The sequence below is a fragment of the Notamacropus eugenii genome, chromosome 2 (genome assembly GCF_028372415.1).
Source record: "Notamacropus eugenii isolate mMacEug1 chromosome 2, mMacEug1.pri_v2, whole genome shotgun sequence".
Classification (NCBI taxonomy): domain Eukaryota; kingdom Metazoa; phylum Chordata; class Mammalia; order Diprotodontia; family Macropodidae; genus Notamacropus; species Notamacropus eugenii.
Window position 1 is genome coordinate 17,698,222 of NC_092873.1, and position 23,843 is coordinate 17,722,064.

The following is a 23,843-nucleotide window of genomic DNA, read 5'->3' on the forward strand; positions in this document are numbered from 1 at the left end:
CGCCTCTCGCCCTCCAGAAGCCTCCATTTGGGAGGTGGGGGAGGCGTGCCCAGAAGGTGGTGGTACATGGTGGTAGACGACCCACCAATTCATGAGAGCTGTGAAATCATGGGGGGTGTGGAAGAAAAGATGACCAAGGATGCGCCCTTTGGGGGCACCCTCAATTAGGGAACGGAATGAGGAGAGGGCTGAGAGGCAGGAGGAAAACGGGGAGACTGGACTGTGTCACAAAAACCAAGCCCAGGAAAATACTGGGGAGGGGACACAGCATCAAAGGTGGGACCTACTAAGCTACCCAGGGTATGAGTTTAGTCGGACTAGAAAGAAGGAACACCTGAGCAGAGCCTCCCTCTCCACAGTGATGGCCAGTTTACATAAGCACACATAGTATACAGTGTGTATGGCCAGTATACTATGTATACTATGGCCAGTGTACATAGTGCTACATAAGTAGCACTTTGAGAACTTTACAGTGATTATATGCTTTGATTCCCACACCAGCCTTGGGAGGCAGGTGCTACAGTTATTTCCACTTTAGAATTAAGGAAACTGAAGCACACAAGCTAAGTGACTTGTCCAAGGTCACCCAGCTAGTACATGGTCAGAGACTGGACTCAAGGTCCAGGGCTCTCTTTGCTGCCACCTAGTGGAGGCTGTCTGTCACCAATATCGTGAACTAGACGCTTGCCCACATCTATGAAGATGATACCAAGGCAAAACAGGTGCTGGGACAGAAGTGAGATTTTGGGAGGCCCTCAAGATTGAGCCTAGAGCCTGGTGTCTAGGTCAGGGGTTCAAATGTTTTTGAATAGGAAAACAGTAATGCACATGTTAAGAACATAATTCAAAAACAAGACAGTACTTTGAGACCATCTGTTCCAAAGGATCTTAGCCTAGCCTCTGTAAGACTAAAAAACCTCAACTAAATATAATTAGTTAATAAACCCACATAAATCGTTGACATTTCTATATATTACTAACAAAGCGCAACAGTAAAAGATAGAAAGAGAAATTCCATTTAAAGCTACTGTAGATATGATAAAATATCTGGGAGTCTACCTGCCAAAACAAACCGAGAAAGTATAGGAACACAGTTACAAAACACTTTCACACAAATAAAGTCAGATCTAAGTAATTGGAAAAATCAGTTATATAGGCTGAGCCAATATAATAAAAATGACAATTCTACCTAAATTAATTTACTTATTCAGTGCCATACCAATCGAACTACTAAAAAATCACTTTATAAAGCTAGAAAAAACAAAATTCATCTGGAAGAATGAAAGGTTCAGAATACCAAGGGAATTAATGAAAAGAAATACAAGGGAAGGTGGTTTAACTATACCAGATCTTAAATTATATTATAAAGCAGCAATCATCAAAACTACTTGATACTGGCTACGAAACAGTGGTGGATCAGTGGAATAGGTTTGGTACACAAAACGCAGTAGTCAATGAATATAGCAATTGACTGTTTGATAAACCCAAAGACTCCTGCTTCTGGGATAAGAATTCACTATTTAACAAAAACTGCTGGGAAAACTGGAAAACAGTACAGCATAGACCAACATACCCTGTACCAAGATAAAGTTAGCAAAGTAGGAGAGCAAGAATAGTTTACCTGTCAGATCTATGAAGAAGGGAAGCATTTATGACAAAACAAGAGAGAAAGAACATTGTGAAATTCAAAATGGATAATTTGGATTACATTAAATTGAAAAGTTTTTGCACACAGCCTATGCAACCAAGAATAGAAGTGAAACAGAAAGCTGGGAAACTATTTTTATAGCCAGTGTCTCTGATAAAGGCCTCGTTTCTAAAATAATAGAGAGAACTGAGTCAAATTTATAAGAATACAAGTGATTCCCCAATTGATTAAGGTCAAAGGATATGGACAGTTTTCAAATGAAGAAATCAAAGCTATCTATGGTCATATGAAAAAGTGCTCTCAATTACTATTGATTAGAGAAATATAAATCAAAACAGCTCTGAGACACCACATCACACTTATCGTATTGGCTAACATGACAAAACAGGAAAACGATAAATGTTGGAGAAGATGTGGGAAAAATTGGAACACTAATGCGTTGTTGGTGGAGCTGTGTGCTGATCCAACCATTCTGGAGAGCAATTTGGAACTATGTCCAAAGGGGTATAAAACTGAGCATGACCCAGCAATACCATTACTAGGTCTGTATCCCAAAGAGATCTTAAAACTGGGAAGAGGACCCACATGTACAAAAATATTTATAGCAGCTATTTTTTTGTGGTGGAAAAGTACTGGAAACTGAAGCAATGCCCATCAACTGGGGAATGGCTGAACAAGTTGTGGTATATGAATGTAATGGAATACTACTATGCTATGAGAAGGCAGACTTCAGAAAAACCTGAAAAGACTTAGATGAACTGATGCTGAGTGAAGTGAGCAGAACCAAGAGAACATTGTACACAGTAACAGCCACAGTGTGCAAAGACTGGCTTTGATAGACTTAGCTCCTCTCAGCTTGTGCAAGGACAACTCCACAAGATTCATGATGAAAAATACCATCCACTTCCAGAGAAAGAACTATGGAATCTGACTACAGATAGAAGCATACTATTTGTCCTCTCTCTCTCTTTTTTTGTTTTGTCTTGTTTTTTTTTTTCTTGTGGTTTCTCCCATTCATTCTAATTCTTCTTTACATGTCCGATGTGAAAATATGTTTAATATGAATGTATAAATGGAGCTTCTATCAGGTTGAATGTCATCTTGGGGAGGAGGGAGAGAAAATTTAAAATTCAAAGTCATATGGAAATGAATGTTGAAAACTAAAAATAAATTATTTTTAAAAAATAAATATAATTAGTTTCCCTTGTGATCCTATGTCATTTAAAGACATGATTCTGAGCAGGGTTTCCCCAGCCTGACTGCCCCAGAGGTCCAGGACACACACAGGAGGGTGAAGAACCCCTTATTTGGTCTCACTGCTTCATTTTACAGATCAGGAAACTGAGACCTAGAGAGTTGCCTCAGGCCACCCAGTCAGTGAGTTAGTAGAAGAGGAGGATGAGAACCCAGGGGAAGAAATTCTGTTCAATAGGTGTTTATTGGGTGAAATAAGAGTGGTACTCTGGAAGATGTGGCATGGGTGTGAGGGATGGAGACATGAACCATGGCTGTTAGATTAGCCCTAGAGAGAGGTCAGGGCCCTGAGGGAGCCAGCAGAGACAGACCAGGGTGCATTCTTCTTACTTATCTGAGAATCTCTTCTCCCTCCTCCCAGCCTCTACTTGGAAGCTGCTGGTGACTCCACTACCATTCAGGGTCAGACAGTGTGACAGTGTCCGGAGGAAGAAGAAGCCCAGAATCTTTGAGCTAGGAGGACCCACGAGGGCATCTGCTCATTTTATCCACATCTCTGCTGAGGCCTTTGCTCCAAAGGAACTCCCCAGAGGTGCCTCGGGCAGGAAGGGGTGAGGGAACATGGGAAGCCTAGCAGGTCTTAGGGCCCAGAAGGTCACACAGATGTAACATGGGCTGTCTGTGCAATGTTAGGTCATGTATGAAAACATTTCTCATGCTTAGTCACGGACCTTTGTAACTGGGATGGAGTTTTTGCTACCTAAGGAGTGAATGAATAAATCAGTAAAGGAATAAATGTGTAACACAAGGTCTGCAGCATCTGATGTTACTCAGCCTTGACCCCAGTTGGGGAAAGTCCATTTGCAAACTCCCACTGGAGACCTAGAGTAGGGAAGAAGAAAGGGCCCCAAGCAGGGCAATTTGGAAGTGGTCCAGGGGCCTGTCTGAAGTCGTGTCCAAACCCATGTCTTCCCCTTCTGCTGCGATGGAGCCTCCATCCTCTCCCTGCACCAGGTTGGGGGTCCTCTCTTCCCCAGGATATCAGAGCTTCGTCTGCAGGGGCTGAGCCCCCTGCCATGGCTTTCTCAGCAATCTGCTCCAGCATCTCCGGACCCTGGAGAAGGGAGGGAAGTGTCACCCTTGTTCTAGGCTTGGTCCCCTCCCTTTTTCCCCTTCAAGGAGCTCTGGAGACCTGGGCAGAAAGGGTCAGCAGAGCTTGAGTATGTAAGTAGGTAGCTCAAGGGTGCTAAGCCTGGGCCAAAGGTACCCAGACCACTTCAGGCTCCAGAAGTGGGGAACCACAGAGGGGGTACACAGTGTTAGGGGAAAGAACAGAGGAGAAAACCCCTGGGAAGGTCCTAAGGGAGGGCTGGAGGTCACCTACTGGTTCTCGGCTTGTTCCAAGGTATCAGGTAAGGGCAGACCCCTTGTCTCAGGCAGGAAGACAACCAGGAAACTGGCTGCCAGAACAGTGGTACCAAAGAGGATGGGTGGCAAGAGGGGGAGGGTAAGGCCTGCCAGCAAGACCAGTGGGGCTATCGTACCTCCCAGGTAGCCTACCATGTTGGTGATCCCCATGCCAGACATCCTGCAAAGCAGCAGAAAGGGTAGGGGTCAGGGCCCAGGCTCATACAGGCTCACACACACACAAACACATGTTGTCATTGGAGAATTTCTGATACACAGGTCCCTAGATTTAGAGCACAAAGACCCTTGGAGGTCATCTCTTGGAGAGAAAGGGCCTTGTCAGGGTCAGGAAGTTCAGAGTAGCAAAGCTAAGACCTGGCTTTGTGAGATCCAGATCTCAAAAGTGTGTCCTGCTCATACAATAAGTGCTTAATAAATGTTTGCTTAGGAGAATCCTCTGGCCCTTTCCAACCGTCCAAGCCTCCAGACGATTTCAGGCATGTAGGAGACAGAGGGGGAGGGACTCACCGGTGGGAGGTTGGTAAGACCTCAGAGGCGACAAGGACGTTGCAGCTGAGGGAGGCTGACATGAAACCCTTGGACAGTACAGACAAGCCCATCCTAAGGCGGACCAGCTCTGCAGGCAGAAGGGGTGAAGGCCAGAATGAAACCAGACCAGAAGCTTCAAGGGATGATGATTCAGAGTGTGGGGGGAGAATCAGGGAGAGCAGGCAGTAACCCAGTTCAGGGACCAAGTGGTTGGAGCTGGAGGGGCAGGCAGGACTTAGAACCTCGAACATCTAAGCCAGGAGAATTTCCCTTAGATTTTGTAAATCATCAGAGCAGAAAGGGACCTCCTTCCTTGTAGAGAGGAGGAAGCTGGGCCTGAGATGATCTATAAAGCTCACACCATGAGGACGTGTCCTAACTGGGACAAGAGGCCAGGCTTCCTGTGGCTGCCCCAGAGTCCTTTTCCAGGGCCTGGAATCCTCCCAAGCATCACTGGTCCACCTCCCAAGGGCTTTTCCCACCAAAGCTGTCCCAAGTTCATATCTGAGCTGCCAGTCCCATCAGAGGTGGGGCTGAGGAGCTAAGGGTCAAAGTCAGCCCATCCATCTCCCCCCTCCACATCTCAGCAGACAGTCTCTGGCCCAACCCACCCATACCGACCCTGTGGCACTGGGATGGTCCCCAGAAGGAGCCCCGCTCCGAGCACCATGCAGGAGGACAGGAGGAGCTTGCGCCCCAGACGGTCGGCCAGCTTGGGCAACAGGAGGCGAAAGGGCAGATCTATGACTCCCAGGACAACCTGAACCAAGTAAGGATCTTCCCCAGGGAAACGCTGGAGATCCATGGCCAGAGAAAAGAAAGAAGAACTGGCAGAGAACCTGGGAGGGAGGGGGAGAAAGGGACAGGAAAATGTGGAATTAATCCAAAAGGTCTTGTCACCACCTTTGCGATATTAGGGCTCCGTCTTCCTCATTGGTAAAATGAGCTAGATTAGATGACTTCTGAGGTCCCTCCAAGCTCCAATGTCCTGTGTTCTATGTTCCAAGGTCCCTCCTAGCCCTGATGTTCCATGTTCTATGTTCTAAGGTCCCTGCTACCTCTGATGTTCTGTGGTCTATGTTCCAAACTCCCTCCTAGCTCTGATGTTCTATGTTCTGAGGTTCATTCTAGCTCTGAAGTTCCCTGTTCTATGTTCCAAGGTTCTCCCCACCTCTGATGTTCTAGGGTCCCTTCCACTTCTGATATTCTGTGTTCTATGTTCTAAGGTTCCTTCTATTTTTTATGTTCTCTGTTCTCTGTTCCAAGGTTCCACCTACCTCTGATGTTCTACGTTCCAAGGTCCCTTTTACCTCTTTTCTAGGTTCCCTGTTCCAAGGTCTCTCCTAGTTCTGATGCTCTATGTTCTATGTTCCCAAATCCCTTCTATCTCTGATGTTTTATGCTCTAAGGTCCATACTAGCTCTGACCTTCAATGTTCCAGCGCTCTACTTCTCATTCTACAATCCACAAAATGCAGCATTTATAAAAGAGATGAATATTTTACAAAAAGATCAGCCTTGAAACCGCTTTAAGAAGCAGGTTCCCTAAAAAAAGCACACAGGAGGTGCTCAAGTGATGCTTGCTGAAGCAACAGTATTAGATCCCACTTACAAAGATGTGTTTGCTCACACACAGGGTCCCCTCCAAACTGAGGTCCATAAAAGGTGTGTCCCCATGGATCACATGGGCAGGGGGCTTCCCTGCCAGTCTCAATCCTACAAATTCAATCCAAAAGCAGCGGCTGGCCCCTTTTCTCCCCTTTTCTCCAGAGCACTTTGGCTAGAGGACATGCTGTTTGATAAATGTTTGTGGAATTCTAGGAAGCTTACAGGAAATCCAGTCCAGCCTTCTAACTTTGCAGATGAAGTTGAGGCCTGGAGAGGCACCCACCCACCCACCTTGGTGATATGGGGGAGTCACTGCTTCTCTAGGCCTCAGTTTTCCTCATCTGTAAAATGAGAGGGGTGGGCCAGATGACTTCTGAGGTTCCTTCTGGCTCTAGAACTAAGATCCTGGGCAGAGCAGAGATGAGTATGCCATCCCCTCCCTTGCCCAGGTCTTCCTTCCTGGGGGTCTCTTGGTCGCTTTCTATTTCCCCACCTCCATCCCAAACTTGTCTGGCTTTTCTCTGTCTCCTTTCCCACCTCACTCACCAAATGCTCATGATACAAACTAATATGGCCAGCATCTCACGGGATCGAAACAGGTCCAGGAAAGAGGATCCAGTAGTTCTTCCTAACTCTTCTGGGGAATAGTCTGATTCCAGCATCTATAGGGAAGAGAAAAGGATGTGAGAGACTTACCCCATGGACTCTGGTGGGCAAAGCCTAGAGCTAGGTGAGGGCAGGGGTAGCCCCTTCCCCCACCTCCTCACCTCCAGGGAGAACTGGACTCTGGCTGCTGGAACCCTGTTGATCCATGACACCAGCCTCAAGGAATGCAGGGCCCTGGAAAGGTGCCGCCTCACCATCAGCCAGCGGACAGATTCTGGGAGCCACCTACAGAGTCAGTGGTCAGTTCAAGGCCCAACTAGGCCTGTTCCCACACCCTGGAGTCGGGTGGCTCTCCCCATGGCAAGTGGTGGGGCTGAGCCCCATAAGGTACTCACCAGCTGCAGAGGAAGCAGAGGGCATAGGGTGCCCCAGCAACCAGTTGCAGGTGTCTCCAGTGTCGTAGGCCAAGGGCCAAAAGGGCCAGATTGAGCTGTCCTAAGCTGAGGACAAAGGAAAGGTAGCCGGATACCGCCGCCCGGCGAGAAGGCGTTGTCCACTCCAGAACTGGGGAGAGAGGGGCCCTCATTGCACAGTGCCCCACCTCTCCGCTGGGCCTGTTGCCCCCCAGACCCTCCCCTATAGACCCATCTCTGTAAGGCAGTATCTGTGAAGGGGACAGTCACCCAGCAAGCCAGGGAAGGGAGTGATCAGGGAGCATCGAAGGTCAAAGTTGGAGGGTGTCTGGCAGCCCCCTGGGGTGGGGTAGAAGGCTCATCTGTTATTCCAGTCCAGGGAGAGGCTGAAAGCCTGCCATCCCTCACATCTGCCCCAGTCTCCCATTCAGCTTGGTGCCTGAGCCAAGCCTCTGGTAGATCCTCAGTCTCTCTGGGTCACCTGCCCTACCACTCACCCAGTCCTATTCCATTGAGCACCACCCCAGATAGGCCAGAGCCACATAGGCAGCGGCAGACACAGTAGATGGAGAAGGAGGGAGCCAGGGCTGCCCCTGTGCTCAGAGAAGCCACCTGAAGGAGGCACCAGAGGAAGACGGTCCTGCGGCCCAGCCTGGTGGGGGGGTAGGAGCAGGGGTCAGGGACAGTTCTGGCTGGTGCAGCCCCACCAACTCCCAGAACTGGGGAGAGAGAGAGCTCCCCTCCCTCCCACCCCCAGCTTCAGCTCCAGGAAAAGTCACCATCTGGCTGATCCAAGATGTGCACCTCAGGGGCTTATCGGCCTCCAAGCAACCCTCAGCCACCTGAGCAGGAACCCTCATCCCTCTGCCCCCATCTCTAAAGGGGGCTTCTTTAGTCTTGAGGTTAAGTATGCCCCAAGAGCATCCGGGCCACTCTGGGACCACTCCTATGCCAGCCAGGCAGAGCTACTCTGATGCTCACCTGTCGGCCAGTCCCCCAAACACAATGGCTCCCAGGAACACTCCTGCCATGTAAATCGACTGCGCCACCCCTTGGAGGCTTTTCAGGCTGCAGACCAGGTCCCACTGTTGGGGGAGAAGGGTTGAGGAAAATGGTGGAAAGGAGCTGAACTGGGAGGATGGAGAGATGAGCTGGGCAGGCTCGGCCACCAGGCACCTTGGGGAGCTCACAACACATCTCAGAGCTGCAGTTTCCCCCTCTGCACCTTCCAGGGCTATTATTGTGAGTGTCATGGCTATGAAAGGGTTCTTGGTGGAGGGTAAGGCACCAGTTACATGCTTGGGAAAGCAGCAGGCCAGGGAGAATCAGGAGGGAGAATGGATTCTAAAGGGCAAGGCCTTGGAGAGGACCCTGGGGGGATAAGGAGGAGGGACAAACTTGGCCATGGCCTCCTCCCGCCTGCATCCACCCTCACCCATTACTCAGAAGCTGTACTCAGAAGGGACTCACTGCCAACTTGCCCAGTCTTTCTCCAGCAGATCTCCCCTGGAAGAGTTTGCCCTCCCTCCCCAGCATTACATGACAACATGTAATATTCTTTCCTCAAAGATGTCTTCATTGACGTCTTACCCCCCTGGCCTGCAAGCCAGGAGGGCATTGACTTCCACTACTCTTTCCTAGCTCTCAGTACCAGCTCAGTGCACCAACACCAGAGGTCCTTAATACATGCTAACTGAATTTATGAAACACTTACTGTGTACCAAATACATTCCCACCTCTAGGCTTTTGCACCATCTATCCCCTGTCTGGAATGCACCCCCATCTCACCTTCACTGATCAGATCCCTTGTTTTCTTCAAGGCTGCTTGAGAAACAGCTTCCACCTGGAGCCTTCCTGGATTCCCACCCTGCTGCTAGCACGCTACCCACCCCCAAATGTGACTGCTCTCCATTTTGTAGGTACTGGTATATACTTATGTGGAATCTTAGCTTTGTATCTGGAAGGAACCTTAGAGGCCATTGATTGCACTACCATCCCTATGTTGGAGATGAGGAAACTGAGGCACACAAGTCAGACAATGAGTGGGTGCCTTAGATGGGATTTAAACCTGGGTCCTTCTGACCTCAAGTCCAGTCCTTTATCTGTCCTGTCATGGTTGAAGGCCAGATTCTTAACAGGAACAAGTGTTGCATTTTTGCGTTTTTGCATCCCCGGTATATGCAGCTCAGTGCCAGGTATACAGTAAAAATTTAATAAATACTTGATCAGTTACTACCTTGTAACCTTGGGCAATCATTTCATTTCCTTGGGCCTCAGTTTCCTCATCTGTAAAGTGATGGGGTTGGACATGTCCACCTCAGAGGTCTCTTCTAGCTCAAGGTCTAGGGTTCCATGAATTCTACTTGGCATTCAAGGCCCTCTATAGTCTGGTCCCTACTCATTTTTCCTGACTGATTTCCCCATTCTCTCCTGCCCCCCCACTTGAAGACTCGGAAGATTCCACAGTCCTCCCTCACAGTCCATCTCACCTCCTCCCACAGTACCTGGCACATAGTAGGCCCTTTGCCTGAAATGCTCTCATCTTTCCACATCTTTTCGCACACTGAAATCCTATCCATCCCTCAAGGTCCTCCATCTCCTCCAGGAAGGCTGCTCCCCTGACTCTACAGGCCAGAAGACACTTCTCCCTCCCTGAACTCCCACAATACCTTGTTTCTTTATCAAGTTGTTTTCCCAAGCATTCCTCATCCTCTTACTACAGCATAAGCTCCAGAAGGACAGGACATTCTTGTGACCTTCAAAGTCCTAGGCACAGAGCCTCACACACAGGAAGACCTGAGTTCAAATCCCATCTCAGACACTCTAGCTGCATGACCCTAGGCAAATCACTTCCCCTTTGAGCCTCATTTTCCTCATCTGCAAGGTGGGGAAAAGAATAGCAGCCCCCTCCCAGAGTGGTCGTGAGACTCCAGTGAGATGGCACACATGAAGCTAGCCACCACCATCACGGCCATGGCTGGTACCTCAGTAATGATGGTGCTCTGAACCGTGGTGAAGTTGTACACCCATCCCTCCACACAGGGCTCTGTCTCGTTGGTAGCATTGCCTCTGAATTGGAGGCACCTCTCTGGCTGTCCCTGGTCATCCACTGGCCACCGGTCGCTGGGACTCCTGCAGTGGTGGTCAGGAATGGCGGCTGTGAAGTTCTGCAGAAAGTTGTGGGTGCCCACAAAGGCAAAGGGCACAGACACTATGACCAGGTGGACCATCTGGAAGCGCCCCCAACCTCCAACCTGCTCCAGCAGACCCCCCAGCCCCTTCACCTTCCTCCCTGGCCTCTGTTCCTCTCCCAGGCCCCTGTCCCTGCCCATGCTTCCCCAGCCCACAAGCTGCCTTCCTTGGAACTGACCACACGGTGACTTAGGGGGAGCAAGGTCCAGTTCAGTCAACCAAGAGATACTGAGGTGCTGGAGTGTGAGATGCTGAAAAGTCAGAAGGGTAAAGGTCACAGGATGTTGTTATCTGGGGTGTAGGGGCCAGAAACAGAGGATGGAGAGTTTGAATACAAGAGGTGAAGAAGTATGGAGGAAAGGGCTTGGCTCTGGGGGTACAGGCTGGAGGGCTCTGGATGTAGGGGAAGGGAAAAGGTCTTTGGGGGTGGGATGCTGGGAAGTGGACCAGGACTTGAGGAGGGAGACCATGGCTAGCAGCCAGGAGCTTCTACTAGTACTTGGTTTGTTTTTGCTATAAGCATCCCTCCCTCTCCATTCTGTTGGCCCCCAGGCTGAGATCCCCAACAATTCATTTCCTCCCAGGGAGGGGGGCTGAGTCCAGCCCGGGGCGGGGTTAGTCATCCACCTCTCCATTCCGATCTGGCCCTTTAATCCTGAGACTATGATGTCACTGAAGACTGTACAGAAGGGAGGGGGACTGCAGGATCCAGGCTGACTTCATTTCCCGGCAGCCTCCTCAGGAGAACTACATCTCCCAGTGGCCCCTAGCTTGATCAGCTCGGGTTAACCCCTTTGCCGCTGGTTTCCAAGGGACTGATGTTCTGATGAGGTTGAATAGGCCTCCTCAGCTACCCAGAATTGGAGGCTGGGGTTCTAGGTCTAAAGAAGTCTCCTGGGAGCCTGGGTTCCCCGACCCAAAGCCATCATTCAGTCAACAAACATGTCTTTAATAGGCACTATTAAAAAGGATGCTTAAGATGCTGGCTTGAAGGAGCAGCCCCTCTAAAAGTATGAGAGAGAATGGACACATCTAATAAAAAGCCTTAGAACATAAGCGCTATGAAGTTAGAGGGGAATAGCGGACAGATTTGGAAAGAGGAGAGAATTCTACCCGTGGGCGAAGCCTTCTCTCTCTCTGGGCCTCAGTTTCCTCATCTGTAAAATAGAAGGGTTGGACTAAGTGACCTTGGAGGCCCTCTGAGCATGAGGCAGGGCCTCAGCTCAAGCGCCCCAGCTAGGCACTCGGTTCATTCATCTGTCCCTGTGCAGCTTTCCCCCAGAACATCGACCTTCTGGTGCCCCTACCTGACCTCCAGGGTCTGGCTAGTTGCTTAATCCGGGCAAACAAAAGGGTAAGCGGCTTTAAGGCTGGAAGGGAGAGACTTTCTGGTTCTCCTCCTTTTCCAGATGGGGACACTCAGCAAGGAAAGGGCAAATGATCCGTCTGGGATCTCAAAGGCCATAGAGTTACAGAGTCGCAGATTTCAACAGAGACAGGACTGGTCCATGTATTTTACAAACGAGGAAACTGAGTCCCAGAAGGGGAGGACCTTGCAGGCGGAGTAAGGATTGGATTCCCAGTCCCGTCACTCCAAAGTCAGCATTCTTTCTGTTCCGCGTCTCCCCCTCTGTCAAACGATGGAGCTGAAGCGGACGATGTCCCAGCGCCGGTGGGTGCGTGCCGTGCAGGGGGGGTTTCGGCGGCTGGCCGGCCGGCGCCTTTAAGCCGAGCAGGACTACATTTCCCGGGCCGCTCGGGCCGGGATGACGCAGCCCCCTCCCCCCTCCCCCTCCCCGCGGGGAGGCGCAGGGCGGGCGGGGGGGAGGTGACTTGATGTCATTCTGAGCAGCTGGGGCGGCCGGTGCAGGCAGGCGGAGCGCACGGAGCTCCCGGCCCCCTCCCCGCCGCCCGCCAGCGCCCCCCAGAGCCGGGAGCGGGGCCCCCCCCGCAGTCGCAGGGCCACACAGGGAAGGGGGCACCAGCGGCAGCTCCGGCAGGGCGCTCCTTCCTTCCCTTCCCTGAGATCGCACCCCAGGACCCAGGCGCTCGGAGCTTCCCGCACGCATCCCAGCCTGGGCTCAGCCCCAGCCCTGGCCCCGGCCCCGGCCCTGGGAGGGGGGGGGGTGCGTGCGGTGGGGGATGCCCCAGCGCCCGCAGGGGACCCCCCGGCCTCGGGCTTCCCCAGCTGGGGCGAACCCCCAGGAGTGCCACCTCTGCGCTGTCTACCCCAGGCCGTAGCGGGGCCAGACCCTCACCTCAGCTCTAGCTGAGGGTCCCACCCAGCCTCAGGGGGCCCCCACATCTGGGACCCTGGGAGGTGAGTGGCCCTGCCTCCAGCTTTGGAGAGAGAATAGGGGAGTCTTCCTCATTCCCCACACTCCGACCTCAGAGGAAGATTAACCACTTCGCTTCCTGGTCTTTCTCTCTCTCTTTCTCCCTACTCTGGCTCCCTCCTCCCCTCCCCCATCTGTCTTCCTACTGCCTCTATTTCTACATCTAGGATCATTCTACCTCGACTTCCCCTCAATAAGAACTCCGAAACCAGCTTCTCCTGCCCCTCTCCCAAGGACCTGACACCTGAGAACCCCCTCTTTTCTAGCTGCCCCCCAGGGACTGACTGGTTACTTGGTGGGGCCCTGGGGGGGGGGGGAAGGGGAGTAGTACTTGTACCAGAGTCCCTCCGGTTCATACCCTGGCCAGCATGGGTCAGCCAGGAGCTCCCTGTTAACCTGGATTTTACCCAGAATCCTCTTGGCAGAGTGGGCATCTGTGGGGGCTTTGACTCCTTCGCCCCTTTGCCCCCTGACGCTGCTGCCCCCCTTAGTCACCATGGACACCAAGCTGCCCCCAGCGAGCACCCCAACCAGCCCTTCCTCCCCGGGGCTATCTCCAGTCCCTCCACCGGACAAAGTAGATGGCTTCTCTCGGCGGTCCCTCCGGCGGGCCCGGCCCAGGCGCTCCCACAGCTCTTCCCAGTTCCGATACCAGAGCAACCAACAGGAGCTCACTCCCCTACCACTACTCAAGGGTGAGTGGGCCCTGGGACCTGGGAGGGCTGCCTCAGGATCACATGCCAGGTTCTCTCTTTTGCTACCTGTCTCCCCGGGCTCTGCCCTGTTCTTTCTGTCCCTCTGACCCCTTTTGCTGACGCATATTCTCTTCTCCTGTCATCGATAGAGGTGGGGGCTGGTCCTGCCTTAGGGGTGACCCAGCAGGGCATCCCAGCCTGGAGTAGGATGCCTCAGTCCAGCTTGGGGACATGCTGTGGGAGCCCCAGGCCTAGCCTTCAGCTGGTTCTGCTGATGCTGGGGGTAGAATGAGCCCTACTGAGCTCTCAACCAGTCCCTGGGCTCCCAAGGGGTGTGTTTGTGTGTGTGTGTGTGTGTGTGTGTGTGTGTGTGTGTGTGTGTGTGTGTGTCTGTCTACCCAGGGATCCCTAAGGTACTTTCCTACCTTTCTAGTCCAACCTCTGGGGAAGCAAATGAGATGTTTACCTGCTGTGGCTCTTGGCCTGAATGGGCTGAGGGTGAGAGAACTAGTACCTAGCAGCTGCCTCTAGAAAGCCATGGATCCTGGGGGTCAACTTTTTTACTTTAAAAACCTATCACCTTCCTACTCAACTCCAGAGAGGGAAAATAAGAAAATAAGAGAGTGAGGCAGAAGCAGGGAGCTTGGTGTCCCAGCACGGCCCTAGGAGAGTCAGGGAGCTGAGCAGGGATGCAGGTGGATCAGTTAGGGCTGGGGCTGGGGTTGGGGCAGGGGCAGGTAAGGCTTTGGAAGACTGGCCTGGGGAAGAGAGAGCAGGGTCTAGGATTTGGGGGCATCTGCCTGTCTCCCATCCAGGGAGACAACCCCCAGGGCTCAGTTTAGTCTCCACTTCCCTCCTCAGATGTACCAGCCTCCGAGCTTCATGACCTGCTGAGTCGGAAGCTGGCCCAGTGTGGGGTCCTTTTTGATTTCCTGGATTGTGTGGCTGACCTCAAGGGGAAGGAGGTGAAGCGAGCAGCTCTCAATGAATTGGTGGAGTGTGTGGGGGGCACCCGGGGTGTCCTCATTGAACCGGTGTATCCAGATATCATCCGCATGGTGAGCAGGCCTGGGTCCCTCTACTCCCTCCCAAGGCAGAACTTGCCTTTGATGGGTCACAGGACCATAGATTTAGAACTGAAAAGGACCTTTGAAGCCATTGAGTTCAGTCCCTGAATTTGACAGATGAGGAAACTGAGGCCAAGGGATTTAGGTTCAGGGACTTATCCAGGGTCACACAGATAGGAGGTATCTGAAGTAGGTTCCCAGTCCAGCACTCCACTGGCCCCTAGCTCGCAGAGGTGAAGATGAGCTTTGTAAAGGGGCCTCTCCTGAACACCGCCCCCAACCCCGCTTCCCCCGCCCCCCCCCTTCCTCTCAGATCTCGGTGAATATCTTCCGGACGTTGCCACCCAGTGAGAATCCTGAGTTTGACCCTGAAGAAGATGAACCCAACCTAGAGCCTTCCTGGCCTCACCTGCAGGTACCTGGGCCTGGGGCAGAGGAAAGAGGTCCAAACGTTCTGGCCTGGGAGGAAAACTTGTACCTAGGGCTCTGGGTTCAGGTCCTCCATCTCTTCTTCCCCAGCTGGTCTACGAGTTTTTTCTACGTTTCTTGGAGAGTCCAGACTTCCAACCCTCAGTGGCTAAGCGATATGTGGACCAGAAGTTTGTGTTGATGGTGGGTGAAGCTGGAGCCCAGAGGCCTTATGCCCTGAGGCCTGGCAGGGAGGGGAGGGCCTGGGTCCAGTCCCTGGGGATTGGGATGGAGGGGCCCTCCACCAAGGGAGGGAGGGAAAGAGCGGGACTTGAGGCTGCCTGGGGCCTCCCCTCCGCCAGCCCGGCCCTGACCTTGGGCCCCACAGCTCCTGGAGCTGTTTGATAGCGAGGACCCCCGGGAGCGCGAGTACCTTAAAACCATCCTGCACCGGGTCTATGGCAAGTTCCTGGGCCTTCGTGCTTACATTCGGAAACAATGTAACCACATCTTTCTCCGGTGAGTGAAAGCCATAGGACCCTGGCTGAGGGTGGGGAACTGTGCAAAGGGTGCTGGGTGGAGGGGGCGAGATGACCATGACCCAGGAAGGACCTTGGTGGAAGGTGGGGGGCAGTCCAGGGTCAGGGTCCTGGGAGGGGTGGGATTTGAAAAAGGGTGGAGTTATGGGTAGGGCTTAGACCCCCAAGTGGTATGTGGTTCTCTGTGGGCCAGGGAAGGGCTGGGATCTGGGAGGAAAGGGCTCAAAATCTTACACCCTCCCCCTCACCCCAGGTTCATCTATGAGCTAGAGCATTTCAATGGTGTGGCTGAGCTGCTGGAGATCCTAGGGAGGTAAGCCAGACCTACAGCTGGCCAGGGCAGTGTCGGGGAACAGCTACCTACCCCAGGGAGCTGTCCAGCATCTAAGGGCAGGGCTAAGGCATGAGTTACTGAGATCCTCACTCCTCCTCCCCCTTCCCCTCCTCCTCCTCCTTTCTCTCCTCATTCTTCCCTCCCTCCTCCCCTCTTCCCTCCTCCCTTTCTTCTCCTCCTCCTGCCCTCCTCCCCTTTTCTCTCTTCCCTCCTCCCTCATGGCTCTTTCCTCCTCCACAGCATCATCAATGGGTTTGCTTTGCCCCTGAAGACTGAGCACAAACAGTTCCTGGTGCGAGTGCTGATCCCCTTACATTCAGTCAAATCTCTCTCCAACTTCCATGCCCAGGTGAGCCTCCCTCCCTCTGCCCTGCCCCCCAGTTCCTGGCCCAAGGTCCAGTCCCCACAGAGAACCAGGGCCTCAAAGATCCCCCAGCCAAGCCCCTTCACTTCACAAGTGACATTTGGAGGACAGTGGGCCTACACCAAGGCTAACCCAAGAGAGGGATTTGAAAACAAACCCTCCCATCTGAAATTTTAGGTGACCATCGTGGGACAGAAGAAAAGAGTTGATTTGGGGGGTTCACCCTGACCTTGCCATTTCCTGGCTAGGACGTTGGGCCAATCATGTTGCCTCTCTGGGCCTCAGTTTCCTTGTCTGTGAAATAGGGGGTTGGCCTCAGTGGCCTCTGAGGTCCCTTTCGGCTCTACATCATGCCTCCCCATTTGGTAATGTGATGCCCCTTGCACCATGCCTCTCTGGGAGCTGCTGGTTCACCTTGCCTTGTTCTTTTTCTCCTGCCTGTCTGTCTGTCTCCCACCCTCTTCAGCTGGCATATTGCGTAGTACAGTTCCTGGAAAAGGATGCCACTCTGACCGAGCATGTGAGTGACCAAGGCACTGGAGGGTGGGGCAGCAAGGCCTTTGCTCCCTGCCTCTGACTCCCCTCTGCCCTGTAGGTGATTCGAGGATTGCTCAAATACTGGCCTAAAACCTGCACCCAGAAGGAGGTACCAAGGCAGTCACAGGAGGCGGGAGAAGTCTGTGTAGGGTGGCTGCCGGAGGGCCTGAGGGGAGCTGCTGGAGGAGCTGGGGGTGCTGTGCAGCAAGGCTCCTGAAGCGGCTGGGGAAGGGGGACTGTGCAATTTGGCTGCTGGGGGGCCTGGGGAGGGGAGGCTGTGGCTTCTCCAATGAGGGGATGACTGATGGCCCCCACAATCTGTCAGGTGATGTTCTTGGGGGAGATGGAGGAGATTCTGGACGTCATTGAGCCCTCCCAGTTTGTCAAGATTCAAGAACCACTCTTCAAACAGGTCGCTCGATGTGTGTCCAGCCCCCACTTCCAGGTACAGAGGAGAGGGTGGGCAGAGAGACAGACACATAGGCTCATAAATTCGGGACTGACTGGACAGGACCCCAGAGATCACATAGCTCAGCCTCCGCATTTCACACAGGGTGGGGGGAGTTGGGAGGGGTGGAAATCTGTGTGTCATAGGGTCCTAGGATTTAGCACAGGAAGGGACCTTAGAGATCACTGAGCCAAACTGAGGCCCCAAAAGAAAGTGCCCAAGAGGAGGCACCACCTGTGTGACCTTGGACAGTCCTTTGATATCATTAGGCCTGTTCCTCACCTGTAAAATGTAGGAGTTGAACCAGCTGGCCTCTAGATTTCTAATCCCATCACCTTGGGTAGTTTCCCCTCAGGCGTAGGGCCCCCTGACCTAGGAGACAGGAGGTCAGGGCTCTTCTTGCCTTCTCTGTGCCTCAGTCTTCATATCTGTAAAATTGGAGAGTTAGACTGATGAGGTCTGAGATCCCTTCCAGCTCTGGGCTCTTTGGTATAGTAGAGAGAGGGCTGGCTTTAGCAGTGGAGTCTCCTTCATTCCTGGGTGACTGGGCAAGTCCCTTGCCCCTGAGAGCCTCAGTTTCCTCCTGTGTAAGATGAAAGCCCTTCTGGCCCAGGCTAGAATCTGGAGATGGCTCATCCCTGCCAATGATGTTCATGACGGTCAGCAGAGAGAGCCAACTGTGCCCTGAGACCCAGGGGAAACTGGGGCCTCTCCTGGGCTCAGAGACTCATTTGCCATCATACTCCTGCAGGTTTCAGAGCGGGCTCTGTATTTCTGGAACAATGAGTACATCCTGAGCCTCATTGAGGACAATTGCCACACCGTGCTGCCCGCTGTGTACGGGACCCTCTACCGAGTCTCCAAAGAGCACTGGAACCCGTGAGTGCCCCCTGGGAAGAGGAGGAGGAGGAGGAAGAGGGTGGGTGACCTGCCAGTCCTAAACCTGATGTGATCTCCAGGGGCCCCTCCCAGCCCTGCCATCCCCTGTTCTGAGGCCCCTCCTAGCCCTGCCATCCCCTGTTCTGAGGCCCCTCCTAGCCCTGCCATCCCCTGTTCTGAAGGCCCTCCCAGCACTAGATATTGTTTTGTATTCTAAAGTCCTTCCCCAACCCTCCAGCACCATTTCTGAGAGAATCCCAGAATTCAGCAGCCAAGTCTAGTCCAATATCTACCTGAAAGGAATCCTCATTCTGATACATTTAAAAAGTGGTCTTGTAGCCCCTACTTGGAGATTTCCAGGGATGGGGAGCTCAGTCCCTGCCCAGGCAGCCCATTCCACTTGGGCCAGCCCAGCCTAATCCCTTTTATCAAATATTTGCACTCGACTCTCCTATTCCTGTGAGGCTTCTCTAGGCTTACCAGTACCTGTTTCTTTAACCAGTCATTCTGTGGCCCAAATTTGAGGCCTTTTCCCAATCTGGTTGCCCTCCACTGGACTTTTTGCAGCTTTTTGATGTCCTTTCTAAACCCTGAACATGGTGCTTCATTTGGGGCTATGCAGGGCAGGCCCAGTAGGCCTATCTCGTACCCTAGGTCTCAGAGCTATGCCTCTTTAATGCAACTCAGGATCATATCAGCTTTCTTGGATGCCCCATCCTACTCACATGGAGCTTATATTCCACTAAGACCCCCAGATCTTTTTCAGATAGGCTGACATTTAACAATGACTTGTGAAGCTAATTTTTTAAACCCATCTGTAGGACTGGCTATGCCATTTAATACCTGTGTGACTTTGGGTACATTCCATAACCTCTCTGGGGCTCATTTTCCTTATCTGTAAGATAAGGAGATGTGAACCAGATGAAATCTTAGGTCATAAAAGGTCCTTGTTTTATCTGCTATGGTTCTTCTCCACTCTGAAATTTTGTGGTTCTAAATTTGGGTTCATCCCTAGATAAATAGATCCTTCCTGCTAAGAGAGTCCAGGACTGGGGGAGGAGGGGTGACTGTCCTCTTGTCCCTGCCCAGGTCAGACTTTGTCTGAGGGGCTTCCAGATTCAGTTCTTAGAGTTGGGGAAGAAGTGAGGATTTTTCATTTGGAAAAGACTTTGGGGAGGGGTGGGGCAGGAAGAAGAGAGATCAATCTTGTCCTGCTTGGCCCCAGAGGCAGAACTGGGGAAGTGTAAGAGCTACTCAGTGGTGGAGGTAGGATGGGCTCCATCTCTCTGGAGGGAGGTCTGTGGGATGGGTTCTGTCTCTGGAGGACTTGTCAGGGATGCTGGACGATGGAAGTGTGATGAGCTGGCTCCCAGGTCCTTCCCGGTTCCCAGCCTAGAGGCTGCAACTTAGTTCACTCTCAATACATGCTTGCTGACTGTTCTGTTGGCCACAGATGCCCTCGGGAAGCTCCGCCATCTCCTCCCAGACCTGGGTCCCCCATCTCCCCAGTCTCATCTCTCCTCTCTGTCTCCCACCCCCAGGACCATCGTGTCTCTGATCTACAATGTGCTTAAAACCTTCATGGAGATGAATGGGAAGCTGTTTGACGAGCTTACGGCTTCCTACAAACTGGAAAAGCAGCAGTGAGTAGTGGGCTCAGGCCTGGGCTGGGGCTGAGGCACTGGAGCCTGCAGATGAGGCCTCATTAACCCCATGACCCACCCCCTCTCTCCTTGCCCTCCCTTGCCTGGCTGCCCAGGGAGCAGCAGAAGGCCCGGGAGCGGCAGGAGCTGTGGAAAGGCTTGGAAGAACTCCGGCTGCGCAGGCTACAAGGGGCAGATGAAACTTTACTCCATCGGCTGGGGGCCAGGCCAGCCTCCGGAGCGGAGCAGAGCTAAAGGGACCCCCTACCCCACCACACACACACACACACACACACACACACGCAGCTGAATCATTTACCCCAGCCCCACTGCTCCCTGACCCCCAGCCTGCCCCGGGGGACCACACCAGAGAGTGAGGCAATGCCCCCCTGACCACCCTGGCCAGACCTGGGGGGAGAGGGGTAGAGATGGGGCATCTAGGGGGGCAGAGTCCTCCAGCCATCCCAAATGGACTTGATGGGCCAAAGACCCCCAGGAGTTGTCAGCAAGGGGTTGGTACCCCCCCAGGCTGGGCTCTGGTAGCTTCAGGGGCCCCATTCTCCCCTCCCACCTCACCCCAAACGACCCTGGAACTCTCCCCAGGACCCTGGGAGCACCTCGTGCCAGCACGAGGGCCTTCCCTCTCTCCCTGCCCGCCTGATGGACTCCAGGATATATTTATTGCCCTTTCCCCAGCCTCAGTCTTGGGGCATCCCCACCCCTGCAAAATTTCTTCTCCTTTTTATTTATTGGGCAGGGAGTGGATAGGGAGGCGCAGGGGAGAGGGGGCTCCTGAGGTCCTGGGGATGGGGGTTCCTACATGAATCATGATCTGCTCCCCTCTCCCCACTCTGGGGGGTGGATTGAATAAAGAGAGAAAGTCCAGAGCGGGTCAGTTTATTTGGGGTCCCCCACCATGTCAGAGAGCACAAAACTTGGTGCCTAGGCAGCTGGGGGCCAGAAGGCAGCAGGTTAGCCCTGAGAATGCACCGTTCAGAGCTCAGAGGGACCAGAGGCCAGACAAAGACACAGATGAAAGGGACCTTATAATGGGGACTGTCAGAACTGGGAGGGACCTGGTGGGGAAGGGACCCCCTGAGGAGGGAAATGGACTGCCTCAGAATTGCCCCCCACCCAGTTCATCAGCAGAACCAGGGACCTGGAACCCAGACGTCCTGACTCCGAGTTTGGAGTCCCTCCAACTGGGGACCTGGTGGGGGATGAGCAGTCCGCCAGGGAGGAAGGCAGAGGACCCCCTCAGTAGCGGGACAGGCGGCACATGTCACACTGACAGGCCCTCGCAGTGAAGATCTCCAGTTGTTCCCGCCATCTCCCAGGACACAGCAGTTCCACCTTCACCTGGGCAAGGAGGCCAGATGCAGGGAGAGGGACAACCCCCAGTCTCATCCCCAACTCTGCCTCTACATGACCCCCCCACCCAGACCTCAGCTCCTGACCTTCTGCAGGCGGCTGATGGTACAGCACTGGGAAACTGAGGTGATGTTGTGCTGGTAACTGCTGGCTGCCAGCACTGAGTGCCGAGAGGGGAAGGCACTGGATTCGCAGTAACCCACGCAGGCATGAACCACGTGGGAGCCCCGGCAGGTGCCCTGGCGGTCACTCCTCACGGTCACGTTGATGGCTAAAAGGATGGGCAGGGGCCTCTGTGGCTGAGACCCCTCCCTCCTGCCCTGGGACTGCCCCCCCATCCTAGGATTGCCCCACCCCAGCCTAGCTTCCAATGTGTCCTATTCCCAAGTGGCCTAGGACCAGTGACTGTTCCCCACAGTTACTCACGGTGCAGGTAACAGCCTGGGACCCCAGCCTCCTGACCCCCAGCTTCTGTAGCCACCAGGAACAGCAGGGTTGAGAACAAGGTCTTGGGGAATGCCATGGCACGGATTTCTAAAACAGCACAGGCAGGATGTGTGTGTGTGTGTGTGTGCGTGCGTGCGTGTGTGTGTGTGTGTGTGTGTGTGTGTGTGTGTATGTCTATGTGTGTGCTCATGCTCAGCCATCTCTCTCTGAATGGAGTGGCTGGCTGGCTGGCTGGCTGGGGGTCTGTGTGCCCCAGGGCTATCTGCCTATGGTTTCTCTTGGCCGGTCCCTGGTCCTCCCTGCCCTGGCTCAGTGCCCCAGGACCCCAACCCAGCCTTTTGCTGCCAGGACCCTCTCACCACTTTAGAGCTGCACACTCCAAGTACGGGCTGCTGATGCCTCGGCCCTTCCTCCCTCCGTCTCTGGAATGGGGCTGTGCTCTCCTGCCTTTATCCCTCCCTGGCTTTGGGGCCACACCCTCCAGTAGAGATCAACTTTCATCACCACCCCACCTCCTTTTATCCTGGAAGCCTCTGGGGCACTCCCACTTGAGAGGGGTTCTTGTCTCCCTTACACTGGGGCACCCACTGACCCTGAGGAAGCCCTGGGGTCCATCTGTGGTGCAGTGTGGTTCTCAGGGTGTGAAGCAAAGCATCCTGGGGAGTTCTGTGGGCCCAGAAAAGGTGGAGATTGTTGGCTGAGTGCGGGCCCCAAACTGACATTCCCCATTGGGGAGCTGGGGAGTGGGGAGGAGGGAGGGAGCGAGCAGCGTTAAGAGTATTGAGTTATAGCGGGGAACATGGGATTCCACATCTTGAGCCTGAAGCGACCTCAGAGGCCATCTAGCCTGACCCCTCATTTTACAGAGGGAGAAACAGAGGCCCAGGGAGGGGATATGGCCTGTGAGAGGTCCTCTGGCTTTGAATTGGGCATTCTCCTACTCTTGGGCCCACAGGGGGCTTCTGTATGTCTGGGCAGTCAACAGTGATGTGCATGATTGAAGGGAAGACCTTTCTTGCCTGTTCTGGGCCACAGTTTCTCCACCATCCCAGAAATGTTCCTGTTTGTCTCTGTTACTGAGGGCCCAGGACAGGAGAAGCAGGGAAAATACAGGGACCCTCAGACTTCCTTAGAGAGGAGCGATAGGCCAGACCCACAAAGTGTTTCCTATCCAGCCTGGGCTCTAAGATGCTCAAGGCTTTCTCTTCCTTGTGTGGCCCAGTGCCCTTTGGGTGCCAAGCACCCAGTACCACAGCCAACACAAAGAGAGACCCAGAGAGGGGACCCTGACTCCCAAAGGAAAATAAGGGCAATGTCTCCCCCTACCCAAAGTTTACAAAGCCCCTTCAGGGTAGCTGCCTTGGCACACCAATGAACAAGCATTCATCTCTCTATTTTAAAAGGCAGGTAACAGGGACAGAAAGGGCAAATGTGTGAGTTAGGTTCCCATGGATATTAAGTGGCAGAATCAGGACTCAGGCCCTCTGCCTATAGAGAAGGAAACTGAGGCCTTTGCCCAAGTGGACACAAGTACTGAAGGGTCAGAGGTGAGGCTTGAGCCCAAGGGTGGAAGGGGAAGGGTGTTGGGCAGACTGTAGGGGACAGTCGTAAGAAGGGACAGATGAGCAGAGGAGACAGGCTGCTGGGTAGTCCCACCTGATCCAGGACAAGTTGGATGACCTGCAGCAGGGAGGGGTTTCCTAAAGGAAGGCCAGGGCTCCTAAGAGGCAGGAAGACCCAGAGGCCCTGGAGACAGAAGAAAATGAATTCAAGTCAACCTCTGGATATGTAGCATCTGTGACCTGAACGAGTCTCTAGTACTTGATGTCCCAGATCGTGCCCTAACACCCTCGGTTGTGGATGAGCTGGCCCTCTCAGGGATGCCCCCCAGGAGTTCCATTATCCATTCAGATGAAATCAGGCCTGGGCCAAATACAGAAATTAAAAGGCCAGTCCAGGGCAGAGAATCTGTCTGAAAGCCCCTAGGAAGAAGGCTGGAACTTCTGGCAGGGGCCGGAGCTGAACCTGTGGGAGGCTCTTCCCCAGTAAATTCCTTTGTACCAAGAGGAGGGAGGGAGTCTCCTTCCCCCCTCTTCCTTTCACTCCACTAAGTTCAATCGATATTTGTTGTTAGGACCCTAAGTGCTGGAGACAAGAGA

At 53.3% G+C, this 23,843-nt stretch overlaps 3 protein-coding genes across 7 annotated transcripts; 1 reads left to right on the plus strand and 2 right to left on the minus strand.

Moving 5' to 3' along the window:
- Positions 1–3,067: 3,067 nt before the first annotated feature.
- Positions 3,068–10,772, minus strand: LOC140524515 (solute carrier family 22 member 6-like). 2 transcript variants are annotated; one of them, XM_072639064.1, is made up of 11 exons: positions 10,709–10,772; positions 10,409–10,591; positions 8,406–8,509; positions 7,922–8,076; positions 7,407–7,575; positions 7,173–7,296; positions 6,952–7,067; positions 5,420–5,637; positions 4,778–4,886; positions 4,227–4,430; positions 3,068–3,956 (listed from the first exon to the last, which is right to left on the minus strand). In XM_072639064.1, the coding sequence occupies exons 1-11, from the start codon at positions 10,754–10,756 to the stop codon at positions 3,884–3,886; spliced, it is 1,503 nt and encodes a 500-aa protein (XP_072495165.1). In that variant the 5' UTR covers positions 10,757–10,772; the 3' UTR covers positions 3,068–3,883. The 2 variants fall into 2 exon arrangements, with proteins under 2 accessions (XP_072495165.1, XP_072495164.1); XM_072639063.1 differs by having other exon boundaries at positions 10,409–10,756.
- A 1,677-nt stretch (positions 10,773–12,449) lies between these two features.
- On the plus strand, positions 12,450–20,751 carry PPP2R5B (protein phosphatase 2 regulatory subunit B'beta). Of its 2 annotated transcripts, XM_072639066.1 has the most exons (14): positions 12,450–12,936; positions 13,120–13,647; positions 14,509–14,705; positions 15,028–15,129; positions 15,234–15,326; positions 15,511–15,641; positions 15,915–15,974; positions 16,236–16,344; positions 16,826–16,879; positions 16,955–17,005; positions 17,222–17,341; positions 18,096–18,223; positions 19,765–19,866; positions 19,983–20,751. In XM_072639066.1, the coding sequence occupies exons 2-14, from the start codon at positions 13,449–13,451 to the stop codon at positions 20,119–20,121; spliced, it is 1,485 nt and encodes a 494-aa protein (XP_072495167.1). In that variant the 5' UTR covers positions 12,450–12,936; positions 13,120–13,448; the 3' UTR covers positions 20,122–20,751. The 2 variants fall into 2 exon arrangements, with proteins under 2 accessions (XP_072495167.1, XP_072495166.1); XM_072639065.1 differs by having other exon boundaries at positions 12,450–13,647.
- On the minus strand, positions 20,748–23,782 carry GPHA2 (glycoprotein hormone subunit alpha 2). 3 transcript variants are annotated; one of them, XM_072639114.1, is made up of 4 exons: positions 22,277–23,782; positions 21,664–21,771; positions 21,324–21,508; positions 20,748–21,219 (listed from the first exon to the last, which is right to left on the minus strand). In XM_072639114.1, exons 1-4 carry the CDS (start codon positions 22,404–22,406, stop codon positions 21,124–21,126), a joined length of 519 nt encoding a protein of 172 aa, XP_072495215.1. In that variant the 5' UTR covers positions 22,407–23,782; the 3' UTR covers positions 20,748–21,123. The 3 variants fall into 3 exon arrangements, with proteins under 3 accessions (XP_072495215.1, XP_072495214.1, XP_072495216.1); XM_072639113.1 differs by having other exon boundaries at positions 20,748–21,225; XM_072639115.1 differs by lacking the exon at positions 22,277–23,782 and adding an exon at positions 22,044–22,227 and having other exon boundaries at positions 20,748–21,225.
- Positions 23,783–23,843: the final 61 nt, after the last annotated feature.